This window comes from Perna viridis, chromosome 2, assembly GCF_037379345.1.
Source record: "Perna viridis isolate PV_CMFRI_1.1 ecotype Kerala chromosome 2, ASM3737934v1, whole genome shotgun sequence".
NCBI lineage: Eukaryota > Metazoa > Mollusca > Bivalvia > Mytilida > Mytilidae > Perna > Perna viridis.
Window position 1 is genome coordinate 16,588,942 of NC_142446.1, and position 14,365 is coordinate 16,603,306.

General features: G+C 33.0%; 2 protein-coding genes across 6 annotated transcripts in view; one reads left to right on the forward strand and one right to left on the reverse strand.

Annotated features, from left to right (window-relative positions):
- The window catches only part of LOC148623836 (endoplasmic reticulum membrane-associated RNA degradation protein-like), a 51,690-nt gene that overhangs the window by 1,940 nt on the left and 35,385 nt on the right, over positions 1-14,365 (reverse strand). For 3 of the 5 annotated variants that reach the window (XR_015919519.1, XR_015919517.1, XR_015919518.1), the window contains exons 15-18: positions 14,100-14,184; positions 13,712-13,887; positions 11,677-11,772; positions 6,731-10,971 (exon numbers count right to left, since the gene is read on the reverse strand). Coding sequence is in view for 2 of the 5 variants with exons in the window: in XM_088566028.1 (XP_088422154.1) it covers positions 11,677-11,772; positions 13,712-13,887; positions 14,100-14,184 (357 nt within the window). In the remaining 3 variants the exon portion in view is untranslated. The remainder of the gene's footprint in view (positions 1-6,730; positions 10,972-11,676; positions 11,773-13,711; positions 13,888-14,099; positions 14,185-14,365) is intronic. The other 2 variants (XM_088566028.1, XM_088566027.1) reach the window with 1 other exon arrangement.
- On the forward strand, positions 1,945-10,904 carry LOC148623837 (potassium channel, subfamily K, member 16-like). The gene is made up of 6 exons (XM_088566039.1): positions 1,945-2,070; positions 2,500-2,987; positions 3,961-4,122; positions 4,453-4,785; positions 6,158-6,330; positions 10,324-10,904. Exons 2-6 carry the CDS (start codon positions 2,810-2,812, stop codon positions 10,507-10,509), a joined length of 1,032 nt encoding a protein of 343 aa, XP_088422165.1. The 5' UTR covers positions 1,945-2,070; positions 2,500-2,809; the 3' UTR covers positions 10,510-10,904.

Genomic DNA, 14,365 nt, shown 5'->3' on the forward strand with positions numbered 1-14,365 from the left:
AATAAATTACCACTTAGGAATTGAGGTTCTTGCAGTAATGTGCCAAGAATCATTAAATGTGCTAAGCATGTTCAATTTAATACAGTTATAAGTCAAAATATCAACCCTATCATCAATATTTTATGATTAATAAACAGGAAGTGAAGAGCAGTGATTTTAACAACGTAAAATTGGCGGGAAAATTCAAATTGCAAGTGTCTAGTTTTGATAAATCTTATAATTGACCAAGGAAATTATTTTCGTAAGCTGAAATTAGTTCCATTTGAATATAATTACAGTGTAGGATAATACTCTATTGAAATACTTCTAAATGTGATTGCACACTATCTTTTGAACAGCTTTAAACAAATGGGAAAAGAAAAAAAAAATGTGTGTGTGAAGTTGGATACTGTTTATCTACCGATTACAGTTTTTACATCAGAAATCAGTAATTGATTGACATTTATACATATTAGGAAAAACAGTTCTAAATAATTTGGGAAATGCAAATGTATGATTATAGTTTTAATTTACATTATGTAATCTTTTAAATTTTGTTTATGCTACAATTTTCATAATAAAAATACATGTGCACTTTGATTCATCCTGATATTTTTGTCACGATAATTTCTGTTCCGACTTACGGAACAATTTCTGGCCCTGGCTTTTTATTCTATATTTGATTATAACTCCCCCAACCCTAACAAAAACGGTTAAGTCGAAAATCGTGTGAATTAATTTGTGTTTTTGCTTAAATTACGACCTTTCGTAGTTATATTAAATGAAAGATAAATCACTGTCGTTAATTCTATTTTAATCGTGAGAACAAAGTTGTATTAAAATCATACAAGTAACTTACTTCAACCCCCACCATATAACAGTGGAGGTCCATAAAACTGAACATATTTTGTCAGAAAAAAAACATGTAGCTATGGTAACATAAAAGATACTGAACCAGTTTCCTTAACAAACTGTGCCGTCCCAATAGTAACTGCCCCATATTCCTGATAGGCCATAAAAGTAAGTAGGTATCATATTCTTTAAAAAAGACACGTGATGTTTAAAGTGTAATTTTCCGGCTCATTTTTCACAATTGTTTAATTCTACAAATTCATGGCGCAATCATACACTTCTGAGAAACAGTAAACAAATACATTTTGGGGATCTAAATATTCACCCTCTATTTCACATTTTACCTTAAAAATACAGCATCTGTCTATTGTTATATTAAGTTTTAAATTCATGGATTTTCATAGATATAAAATGCTATTATTGATGAATTCAAAATTCAATATTTTACATTTATATATAATATACTATAAAACCTATTATTTCTATCAGGGTTGAGTGCAAAACTAGTGAACTCGGTGTAACTGTTGGATGCATAGGTTGGGATTATCAAGTATATTTTAAACAGGAAATAAGTAAAATATTCACAATGCATACCTGTGTGCCAATAGAAGTAAATGCACAGAACATACAATAGTCATGAGTCGAAAACCCAAAGGAAAGCTACATGTATCATATTCATTCTTTCAAATGATTGGTAACACAGTTTCGGCACATGAGCGCACGATACGCCCGTCTCTACCTGGAAGTAAACTGAACATGGATCTTCACCAAAAAGTAAACAGGTTTTGCGATCATCATAACTAGCACATGTAACAACTCTGGAAAGTTTAAGTTATTCGAACAAGGCGTACCCAAAATACGACATGTAAAAACACCTTATTTTAGAGTGTTAACATTTAGTAACTCTAGAGAGAGGTTGAAACTTCACAAACAAGTCTAAAGACCTTCAAAGAAATAACTGCGTTAAGTTTGAAAAAGCTTATTCCAGTTACGTTGCGATATGTTTATTGCGGGCGGACGGACATAATTGTATGCCATAATGACAGTATCCTGAAATGGTAAAAAGCAACTCCAGTCAGACAAGGTTTTGATAATGACAAATGTAGCGTACTTAATGAGATTCTGTGACAAATTATCCTGATCCGTGTATAGAGGAATACTAAGCTACTTATAACCAATTGATGTTTCAACAGCTGTATTCTCGGAGAGGGGAATACGGAATACAGCTCAAAACCTACGGTATGGTTGAATTTATGCTTTTTCTTGCATGCAGAATCCTAAATTTCATTTATCACTGAAGCGAGTAGCATATTGATAAACGCAAAAATTGATCAATTTATATATATATATCTGTCGTTATCAGAACAACTATCATTCCATCACCCGCCTTTGTTTATACAACGAATCGAGTCAAAAGAATTAAATATTTATGATTGTTAAATATTTTGTTAACTGAAGCAGACCTTTCGAGGAAAATCACGTGGAAAATTAAAAATGTAATTGATGTTGAAGTATTCTGTTATGTTTTGCTCCAATTCTGACCGTTTAGAATTACACATCTCAGAAGTGGCATTAATTACACCGAAATTTCGGGAAGGTTTTTGTTTTAAGTAAAAAACGGTCTTCCTTTTCGTCATCGGAAGTTTAATGCATTTTGAACATTTGTAGAATTTCAGATGAACTCACCTAGGACAATTCAATAAAAAACAGAATATTGATGTCATTGAAGTTAGCGACCTAAAAGATAAGGATTGTAATTAAGTCACCTCTAGGCGTTTAAACAAACAGTTCCGATGACAAAAATGCTGGGAACCGGACGAAATATTTACTTACGCTTTTTCATCTATTGTTTTTAAAAAAATTGATTCGATTTAACACGGAAGGTTTTAATTAATAAGCACGAAAGATCCTGGACAAAAGTAAAGGATTTTAGGTATTGGTATGGACATACATTAAAATATTAAGTGTGCCGTATGGTATGCAAACTTCTCGGGAAGAAGCAGAGAATAAGGGTCCGGGTGGTAAACGGATAGCCGTGCTTTCTCTTGTTGCTGTGGCATACCTATGCGTCGGGGCTGCTGTCTTCCAACAAATAGAGGGACAGCCTGAGATAAACAGAAGACATGACCTGAAGGCACTAATTCACGACTTCCTAGGTAATTAACAAAATTAAGGCAATTGAATTTAAAAATATTTATATTTATAAAAATTTCGTCTTTGAAACATTTTTTATTTGTTTTGTTTGTATTTCTTTAACTGTATTGTTTATGCCACGTTGGTCTAGCCTAGAAACTTTGATAATCACCTTGCTTTCAGAATTTCCTGACCCTTTATCTACCAATCCAAAATATCACATTAAAACGTACTGGTTACCATTTTCTTGGTTCACTTGAGAAATATAACTGCAAAAAGTTTCATTAATGTTACCAGTATATTAAAGCAGGTTTCGTACTTCATAAACCTGTAGTAAAGCTTCTTCAACTCATTATTCATCAAGAAAACGGGTTGTACAAATGTACATACAAGCTGTTGTACTGAATTAGATTATCGAAAAAGTGTCAGTTTTGTATTATTTTATGAATTCGTGTATAACTGATGCATTAAAATTGGTAACACAATCTTCATCAATAAGGTACAGACCGAATTTTACTGTAATTGTCAATACACCACAAGTATCTAGATACTATCATTGGCTCAGCCACCGATTGTCGAAGTTCAATCAGATCAGCCCAAGATTAAAAAAAAAAAAGAAATGATGAATCTCGACTTGCACAATACAATATAAGATTCAAACGCGAAGACTGAATTTTTTACTGGAATATTTCCGTCCTACGGAGAATAATAGGACTTGTATTAAATAAAGTTAGAGAATGCACGCGAAATAAAAAATCAAAAGTAGAAAGTCCAAATTAAGCTGCGAAAATGAGAATAAACTAAGAGAGTAAAATACATATGCAAAGTTTTTTTAAATGTATAGTTATATGAAGGTACATATTTATAAAGAGGCAAATGAAAATAATAATATCAATAGTCCTTATATTAAAATACATTATATGCATCTATGCAATCTTTATTACCATCTTGGCAGCCACAGAAAAAAAGAATCTATTTTTATTCCTCTCTTGGCAGCAAACAATACATGCGTTGATGTAGATGAGTTGGAACATTTTATGTTTAAAACGGCCCATGATGCAGATTTCGCCGTCCGCACTCTAAGGAATGAGACCGTATCTACAAAATGGGATTTCTCCGGTGCCTTCTCTTTTGTTGTCACAGTTGTATCAACAATCGGTAGGTATATAAACGTGTTTAATTACTCAAAAAATTTGATAGTGACAGAAAAAAATAACGTGATCTTTTTATAACACAAGTGAATAAAATCGACTAAACAGTGAGATTTTCAACAAGTTTACACGGACATTCAAGTTCATAACAGTATGCCCATCTCAAAAGATGGGTTTGCAAAAAAATAAAATAATAATCATTGACGTAACAAGAGAACAATGCTGCAAGCAGATGCTTCTAATTGTTTGAGAGAGTTGAATTTTTCAATATATACATTTTTGGTCAGGGCATCAAAATGATTGTATTATACTTTGACATTGTATTTTTATATGTCAGGTTATGGAAATATGGCTCCGAGGACAAAAGAGGGGAGATTGGCTTTAGTAATTTATGCAATATTTGGAATACCCTTAACAATGGTTGTACTCGGTCACATAGGTCATCTCCTTACTAAACTGTCGACCAAAGTCAACAATCTGAAATTCTGTTCCAAGAAACCGACATTGAACAAAGTATTAAACATGATACTGATAGTGTTCCTTGGACTGACAGTTTTGTTTCTTGTGCCAGCTTTTGTCTTCCAACAAGTCGAGAAATGGCACTATTTAGATGGAATATATTATTGTTTTGTAACGCTGTCAACCATAGGATTTGGTGATTATGTAGCAGGTACGTTGCACATTTTAACTAATTTTAGTCAGTTCATAAGCAAAGTAAGTTTTTTCGACTTCTCTTCCTCAGGAAAGGTAGCTTCTAAGGGTTTGCAATGGTATGCTATATATTAAATTATTGTAAATAGTGTTATTTTAGTAGTCAAGAATGAATACGTACAAAAATAAGCCTTGGGTTACCTAGGTAGATGTGTCATTTCGCATATCATGATAACCCTCATGCGATGTTACCATGAGTTCTTTATGTACTATATTCGCTACGCTAGAACAAGTACTAACTACTATGATTTCCTTGAACGCCATAAATATCTGCTTAAAAGACTCCTGAATCAAGCGCGTTTTAAAAGGTCTTTTACTAAATTCTTTCTTTAGACATCAGTCTTTGGTTGAAAAATACTCAGTTTCTTCTAAAACAATGAGTAATGGTTGTTTTTTGTAAATTGTTCTTTGTGCTGGTGTGACCGCTGATTTACCTATCATGACGATAGCATGCAAATACTTTTTAATCACCAATGGTATAGTCACGCCACAATGGAAGATGGGGGTTTAGCGCTGTAAAACCTAGATTTAACCCACCATTTCGATTGAAGTGCCTGTACCAAGTCAGGATTATTGCGGTACCAGCTGCTCCGGTGGTGTAATACCTATTTTTCCAGATTTATTTTGGATTTGACTTGATTATGAAACGGATTAGTGTTCGGTAATTTTGTTGTTTCCCTTATTTATGACAATATCTTGTATGCCTGTGGTATTTGTGATGTTTTGGTATTCACTTGATTTTGATTTTTGACCTAAGTTAAACTTAATGAATCATATTTTTCAGGAAAATGTCTATCCCGCTTTTTTTCTGTCTTTTGACCAAGGCCTTAGATCTTTGACATCTTAAATATATAACCTTCATAAGACCAATGAAGTCAAGGTCAAATGTATGTACATTTTTCTGGACTTAATTATTGTTGTCTTTTGATTTAGGTCGTAGGTCTTTGTGTCGTAGGTGTATAACATTGACTTTGTGTATTGCATACCATTATGACCTTCATGTGACCTTATCCTTTAAATTGATCAATTAAAAGATCAATTTTATGCTTTTATTGTTTAAGCATTTTTACTAACTGCATACTCAATGCATTTCGTGAAGGGGGATTAAAGATTAGGTGTAAGAAATTGAACAATTGTTCCAAATGGGGGCGGGGCGCAGAAGGTTGATGAGTATACTCACCAGTTTAGCCATGTTCGTAGAGTAAGAGCTGTTCAATTCAGTTTTTTTTTAATATTCGGAAACTAGATATTTAACATAAAATTTATTGGTAATGCTAACAATTACATTCCTTGATTTCACAGACGACTTCAACATTTCATCATTTTTTCAGCAATCTCAGAAAACCGTCTTAGTGAAAAAGGCGAAGGAGATATTTACAGAATCGTTACCTTCGCATGGATATTATTTGGACTAGCTTATGTGTCCCTTATCATAAGTTACATCACAGAAGTTTTTATCAAGAGAACTGAACAGGTGGAGAAAATAACACGAGATGCATTACAGGTAATAAGCAACAGGTTATCGAGTTTGTTACTGTTTGCCGGGTATACTATCCATACGAACCCATAAAAAATCTTGCAGCTGATTATTAAACCATAGTGGTGCACCGTGTTGGAAAAGATGCCACTTTCCTCGCACGTTAAAGAACCCTACTGTGGTATTCTCCCGGAGTAGGAACCACAGGACTCCGCCACAGGAGGCTTAATTGCCCGGCCCTACCCACCTCTCCCTATTTCCAGTGGCAATCAAAATTTGTCGACCCCATTGTCCTTGTGTCCCATCCCTTTTTCATTTCATTATTTCATGTTCATTTTGTCATCAATTTCATGTTCATCGTCTGAATATAGCTGCAATATTGCTGCTCGGACGTTAAACCCCAACAACAAAAACAAAACCAACTTACTTCAATATGTATAGAAATGCCAATCCTTTAAGAACAGAAATTTTCTACAACTGGTCTTTACGAACCGGTAATTCCTACTGAGGGTCATTACAAAATCACAGTTATGCATTACGAATTAAACAAGAGGCTCCCAGGAGTTTGAATCGCTCACCTGGTTGAAGTTCGTCTTTCAAGGGCAATAAATTTAACAAGCAGTTTTCCAACAATTTTGACTCAAGAAGACTTTGATAGGACTATCATAAGGATCATTTCAGCGATAGAAAGTTTCTTTCTATCTATTAAAGTTTTCAGTATATTGGCTGAAAACTGTAAAAAACCTGTCATTTTTCAAGGGCAATAACTCTAAAGGAGTCACCTGACAACTTTGATCACTGAAGACTTTTGAAGACCATATAATAAGGGTCATTTCAGCTGTAAAATAATTTTGCTAAACCTAACGGTTTTGGAGATATATGTGAAAAACTACTGTCTGGCCCCTTTGTTCTATTTTTAGTATCAGCAGCCATATTTTTTTGACGGATTAAAAATCCTCTCATCATTTCTATGCACGACACCCCAACGAACATTCATACCAAGTTTGGTTTAAGTTGGTCAAGTAGTGTCAGAGGAGAAGATTTTTGAAAGAAATAACATTAAAAATAGCAAAAATCGTTGAGAAGGGGCAATAACTCCAACATGACTTAACGGATAAAAACCAAAATTTGACCAGAGATATATCTCACCATGCTGAACACTTTAACCCAGTCAGAATTTAGATAAACCTAAGGGGTTTGGAGATATACGCAAAAACTGCTGTCTGACCCCTATGTTCTATTTTTAGTAACAGCGGCCATGTTTCTCAACCAATCAAAAATCCCTACATCTGTTCAATGCAGGAAATCCCAAGGAGCATTCATACCAAGTTTGGTTCTAATCAGTCAAGTAGTTTCAGAGGAGAAGAGAATTGTTAACGACGATGGACGCCAAGTGATGGCAATAGCTAGGCCATGTGAGCTAAAAACGAGGCATCAATATGGGACCATTATGGACTAAATCAAAGGCGTACATTTCTTACAATAAGTGACAACTTTTATTAAGTGTGACCTAATAATTTAATAATTGGTAAAGACAACAAAACCTTCATGATGAATTTCCATAAATACTTGATTCATTGAGGTATAAACTTATCTCAAATTAAGGTTGAATCATGTGTCAGTCCTTGCAAGAACCAGGCAATGGGTGAAACATGGTATGAATTTTGATAGTGTAATTTTACTCTTTGCATAATCAGAATCAGGAAAACAGACAAGATTTTCCAGATCATGCTGGACCATTGAGTTACAATTTCAATGAAATGCACTGAAAATGGACATTTCAAGGGCAACTAACTCTGTCAAAAACCTCATTTTTTTTGTCTAAATACCTTATGTCAAGATCTGATGGACTTGTTTTTGGCCTTGAAAGATATTTAGCAATATATTTACATTTAGGGAATTTATTTCTTGCAGTAATGTGTCTGGAAGGATACAGTGTGTTAAATATTTTCATTTTAACACACTTATAAGTCAAATTGTCCATCCTATCATTTATATATTTTACCATGTATAAAACAAGAAGTGAAGAGCTGTGATTTCAACCATGTAAAATTGGCGGGAAATTCAAAATAATAACATGTCTAGTTCATGAAAAGTTTGTGTTAAGGGAATTATTTTCTTAAGCTGATACTGGTTTGATTCAAGTATAATTGTTATACAGGATAAATAATCTGTTAACGTAGCCTTTGAATGTAAATGCACATTAACTTTTGGATAGATTTAAAATTGGGGGAAAAGATGAATTGAACAAAATTTGTAAATGTGTGTGAAGTTGCATCAGTAGTATAGATTGACTTTCAGTTTATACATATTAAAACAGGACAGCTCTTAATAGTATTTAAAATGCAATGTATGATTACAATTTTATTTAACATCATATAATCTTTGAAATTTTGTTCATGCTACAATTTTCACAAGAATCAAAAACCGCCAGTGCTATCAGCACTTTGATTCTAAGATTCTATTGAAAAATGTCTACACAAAGCCAGTGATGCAGAGATAAATAATGGTCTTTTCAAATAGAGAAACTATCCTTGAGTGATATTACATTGTTAGATCGGTGGGGTTTTGATATTGATGTTTCTGATTTTTTCCCCATTTTGCCTGATTCTTACAAACACTTACACTCAATAATGGACTCTTAACTTTAACCTGAAATAAAGTTTGTATATAAAAGTATCAATGTATGACCTTTTCCATACTTGGCCCTGTAACATGCCCCTAGTACTGTATTAAGGTTATAGACCACCAATTCAACCAATGAGCATTTGGAACGTACGCAAAAATAGGCCTGCGCAGAAATTACCCCTGTTCCTCATAGTGCTGTGAAAAAAGTTCTCATCTTATTTAAAAAATTTAAACAGTTTCTGAAAGGAAAAACATTTCTGTACATTTTGTAGGTGCATTTTGCTTCTTGTGATGTGAAGCCTAATCTCCATAATGGTTTCTAAATATACCCCTATCTTGTGAAAACACTGGGATTTCCCATGCTATTTATAGACCCTTCACTTCCGGTGACCAGTGCTGCACTGCAAGTCTGCTAACCCCACATGCCATTCTGACGATTGTGAGCTGACATACGTAGAATCATGCTGATATATAGTCCTCTGCAGGTTAAAGTTAAGGTAAAGTCCAGAGAAGCCATTGAATATTGTCAAATTAGCATAGAAGCCTATGGGAAGTGGAATTAGTGGTTTCTAGCCTTAAGCTGAAGCCATGGCTAAATGAAAAGTTTCTTGGAATAGCTTTAAACTACTTGAAGATCTTGTAAACTTTGCCATGAGAGGAATACACTTTTGCATTTTTTTTAGTTATAGGTCCAAATTATGGAAAATTGGTCCTATGATTTTTTTGTTTTGGAACTATGGAGCGAAGTATGAATGATGGGCAGAAGGACAGTGATACAATAATAGAAAGATGGGGACATAAAAGTGCAAAAAAAAAGGTTTTGGCTTAATTTTCAAAAGGTCAGCAAACTCAGCAAAATATAAATGGATCAGAACAAAATTTAAAAGAAAAAAAACTTCATCCATTACTCGTCATGGTAAAGCAATGTGCCAACTATCGTTTGCAGGATCGTAAGGCCAAAGAAAAAAATATGTCTGTTTAAGGTAAATGGGGTTGGTAGGTGAAATCATTTTATTATTTATAATAATTTTATATAGACACTTATTGGAAGATTTCTTGACTTTAATAGTGCTCAACTAAAATGATAAGTTAAGTTGCATTTCCGGAAAAAAAAACAATAAAATGTACTGGGGTAGGTAGAGTAACTTTGAACAGACAAGTTTTTTCTCTGGCCTTAGGTCCCACTTCAGCCAAATTGGTCAGTAGGGGACTGAAGATGGTGTGTGTTGTATCATGAGGTTAGCATAGCTGCTTATTTCAATAAAAAAAAACATTATTGGCTAATGTGACAAAAGTCATATCTAAAGTACTTACAAATCAGATCAATACATCGCATGAAAATAAAACATTACTGATTTCTAATGTAAATCACATTGATTTGATTTTTTACAGGGAGAAATAGACAGACTACAACATGAGTTAAAGAAAACCACAAATACAGTGTGTTATAGGGCAACACATGTAAAAAGTAATATGAGAGGACATTCTAATAAACAATCTCAAGAAGATGCTATCATGGAACTTGGTAAAAAATCTTGTGTGCAACTACTCAGTGTAGCTAGTTTCAGAAGAATTTAAATACTGTTATAAGTTGATGGCAATTAAGAACAAATGCTTTCTATACAAATCTATAGAATTAAATTACTGTGCTTTAATATGTATCTACTGGTATTTACAAACACAAAATTTTATAGCTGTTCTCTCAGTAAATTATGCTAACTTTGATTTATCATGATATAATTGAAAATATTACACAATCAGAATTCTCTGGTTTCCAATATTTTAACTGTTCAGTCATTAATTAATAAAGCATGTTGTGTTGATAAAAGCATATTTGTAAATGTAAATACTAGATGGCATTGAATTTGATTAATTATACCATACCCAGATTCAAAATGAACCAACATCATTTATTGTAGAAACAACTTTAATTTCTCTATAAATTTAAACAATAAATAAGTACATCCAAGCCATTTATTGTTCTTCTCATTGGTAAAAGTTCTTAAGTTCTCTGAAAATTGCAACATTACTTTCAAAAACCTGAAAAAATGTTAAGTTCTGTTGAAAAAAAGGTAGGCATCAAATCAATTATTCATAAAATCCAAGTATGACTTGTTAATAAGCAAAGCGTTTAAAAAAATAACAAAAAAACATTTTCCCATGTGTAAATGTTTCACAAAGCATTTACTTCAATTAATTAAAACAAGCTTTATTGAAATATTGAATATTTCACTCTTTTCATATTTCTACCTTTAAAATTATTTACTGATAATTTTATTCAATAGTAGTAACAAAGATCAAAAGATCCAAGGCCATACCAGAATAGTTTGGGCACTATATCCAAAGATATATCTGCCAACTTCTGTCTAACATCATGATTTAATGCAATAATGTACAGATTTGAGCATGTTTGTTTGTGTCCATGTATATCTATTACTGAATAAAGACAACAGACAATATCCCACACGTTTCCAGGGCCTTGGTTTACATTCCTATTTACAACATCTTACTAAAACTCAATATCCCACACGTTTGACTTCCACGGCCTTGGTTTACATTCCTATTTACAGCATCTTACTAAAACTCAATATCCCACACGTTTGACTTCCACAGCCTTGGTTTACATTCCTATTTACAGCATCTTACTAAAACTCAAAGTTAAATAAATAAATTCTTGATATAATGCCTTTGTTTAATGCCTGTTGTATTATAAATGATGATGATAGTATTGATAGTAATACTTACTTAACAATAGACTGAGGTGTATCAGTTTCTATGGTAACCAAAAACATTGTTACAAGAAATAAAACCAACTGGATGGCTTGGTGAATCATAAAACAGCTAAAATGATACACAATAAATTAACACCCTTCAACAAGTGTCAAGCTGTATAATAATGTATTACTGATTATAAAAGTCCCAGTTAATAAAGAGGAAAAAATATTTCATCTTCGAAAAAGGCTTATAGCCTTATCTTTGTTTTTGTTGCAAGTAAGAGTCAATAAAATGTGACTATTTCCTTTGATAAAGTATGGAACTTTCATTAATATATGCATGCACTTCAAAATAGAAAGGTATCTCATGTGATTGAATGATATACTCTTATTGTAATAAATTTGCCATACTATACTATCAGCAGTTTCAGAAATAAAACTACATTATAACATCACATAAAATACAAAGGAGTAGCTAATAATAACACAGGTTGGAATATTGTCAAACTAAAGATGTGATTTCTTTATTTTCCAAATTAACAATGAGAATCATGATAGCAAAACCATTGTTATATTGTTATGATTCATACTGTTCAAATTTATAACTTGAAATGAAGTGAGAAAGCCCACCAAAAACAAAAATAAATAAGATTTTACAAATCTCTATTTATAACCTAGAAATTCTTTGAGAGTGTAAGAAACTCTGTCATTATTACATGAACAGCATGGCAGAACAAATTAAACTAGAAATACTGTGATCAAGCTCACAAAGAGAAAACCCCTGTACTTCAAATGATGATGTTAAATGTGTAGCCTTTAAGCTCAATTATCTCCCTTTGGAGTCCCTTGACAGTAACTATATTCCTTCTTGTACATCTGCATATGATGCATAACCTTCCTATAAAATTTCATCAATACCCCATTAGCAGTTTAGGAGGAGTTGTGCTGACAATGTTTTATAACACCTAACCTTCCTCAAAAATTTCACCAAAATCCTTGAGTGTTTTAGGAGGAGATGGGCTGACAAGAAAACTGGACAAACTGACAGATAGACAGGGTGATTCCTATATACCCCCCAAACATTGTTTGTGAGGGGTATAAAGACACTGAATTTCTTGCAATAGTGGAAGAAATCACATTAATTGATGTGTGTAAAATATTATTTCTTAAAAACAAAAAAAGCATTGCATGAAAAATACCATCATCGTCTCTGTAAACATTGTATATGACAGTTTTCATAAGGGTTATATGAACTAAAACATCACTGAATACCTATGAAAGATGAGGTCACATGTAAACAAGATCTGTTCACATGCACCTATTTGCTATAGACATTAGCAATGAACAAAGGAATGACCATGGCTCCACTTAACCTCTAAACATGTTAAACCCTTAAATTTGATTATCTTCCCATGCAATGATCTTTTCCTTCATGCACATTTTCACATGATATCAATGCTTCATAAAAAAAAATCACTTAAATCCTACGCTTTGAATGAGAAGGGGATGAGCTGCAATTACAATGTACATGGTCTAAACATAAACAAGAGCAGTGCTCCAGGTCCCCCACCTCGCAACAAAAGTAAAATTTCATGGAATATTGCAAAATGCAAAATTGTTTTTTGTTAAGTCTGTGCTACCTTGACCTTTAACCAACTGACCTCAAATTCAATAGGTGTCTTCCTTACCCCATAAACATTAAACTGCCCAAGTTTGGTAAAATCTATAAAGGCTTTCAAAAGTAAAGCTCCGGAAACCAAATTTCATCTAAAAAATTTCTATTTCATGAAGTCCATGTGACCTTGACCTATGACCTTCTGACCTCAAAATCATTGGTGTCTTCCATACCTTATAAGCCTTCAACTGTCCAAGTTTGGTGAAATTCTATGAAGACGTTCAAAAGTTATGCTCTGGAAACCAATTTATGACAGAAGGACAGATAGAAAGCCGAATTCTACACTCCCCGCTTTCATAAGAAGAAGTTGCCCTTACAAAACATACAGATGAAGAGACAGACAAAAGAAAGATTTCAAGAAAAAGTACAATACTTTGTGGGATCTTAATACCTGTCTATAAGTGATCCTAGATTGTCACGCTGTCGAGAACGGAGTTGTTTTTTTATAAGCTGTTCTTGGCGTGTCTGTAGAGCTGTATATACTTGATTGAGAACAGACTCGCATTCACTTGATATTTTATGTAACAAGTTGACTGTTTCACTATCTAGGTAACCCTGCCCTGACTCCTAAAACAAAATACTTAATCAGTAATCAAAATAAATTGAGGAATTCATTTACCGGTAATACTAAAAATAATCTTATAAATGATACTTTGACATACAAATATTCTTCCCATAAAAAAACTTGTTCTATCACAAATTGAAATAGAATTTAGTAGAGCCATAAAATTTTCCCAAGGTATATGTTAAAGCCAGTGTAACTATAAAATCAAACTAACCCTTTGGTACCAGAAAAGTGTTGTAATCTTTACATTCAGCATATCACAGATGTATGAGCTACCATCTGAAAATGGGCAAAACAACCTAAAAAGGACAAAAACATACAATGGATTGCTAAAAATATGTAATAAGTCATTTAAAACCACAATATCTTTCATAATGAGTTGGTTGACTAAAACTTTGATTTGGGGACTTAATAAACTTCAAAGAGTCTGGAAAGCAGATATTTTACAATATTATATTCAATTACTATCAGCTTGAACCT

Coding starts and splice junctions, on each gene's coding strand:
- LOC148623837 (XM_088566039.1), top strand. CDS start 2,810: ATGCAAACTTCTCGGGAAGAAGCAGAGAATAAGGGTCCGGGTGGTAAA. Junction 2,988..3,960: donor ACTAATTCACGACTTCCTAG/GTAATTAACAAA, acceptor CTCTCTTGGCAG/CAAACAATACATGCGTTGAT. Junction 4,123..4,452: donor CACAGTTGTATCAACAATCG/GTAGGTATATAA, acceptor TTTATATGTCAG/GTTATGGAAATATGGCTCCG.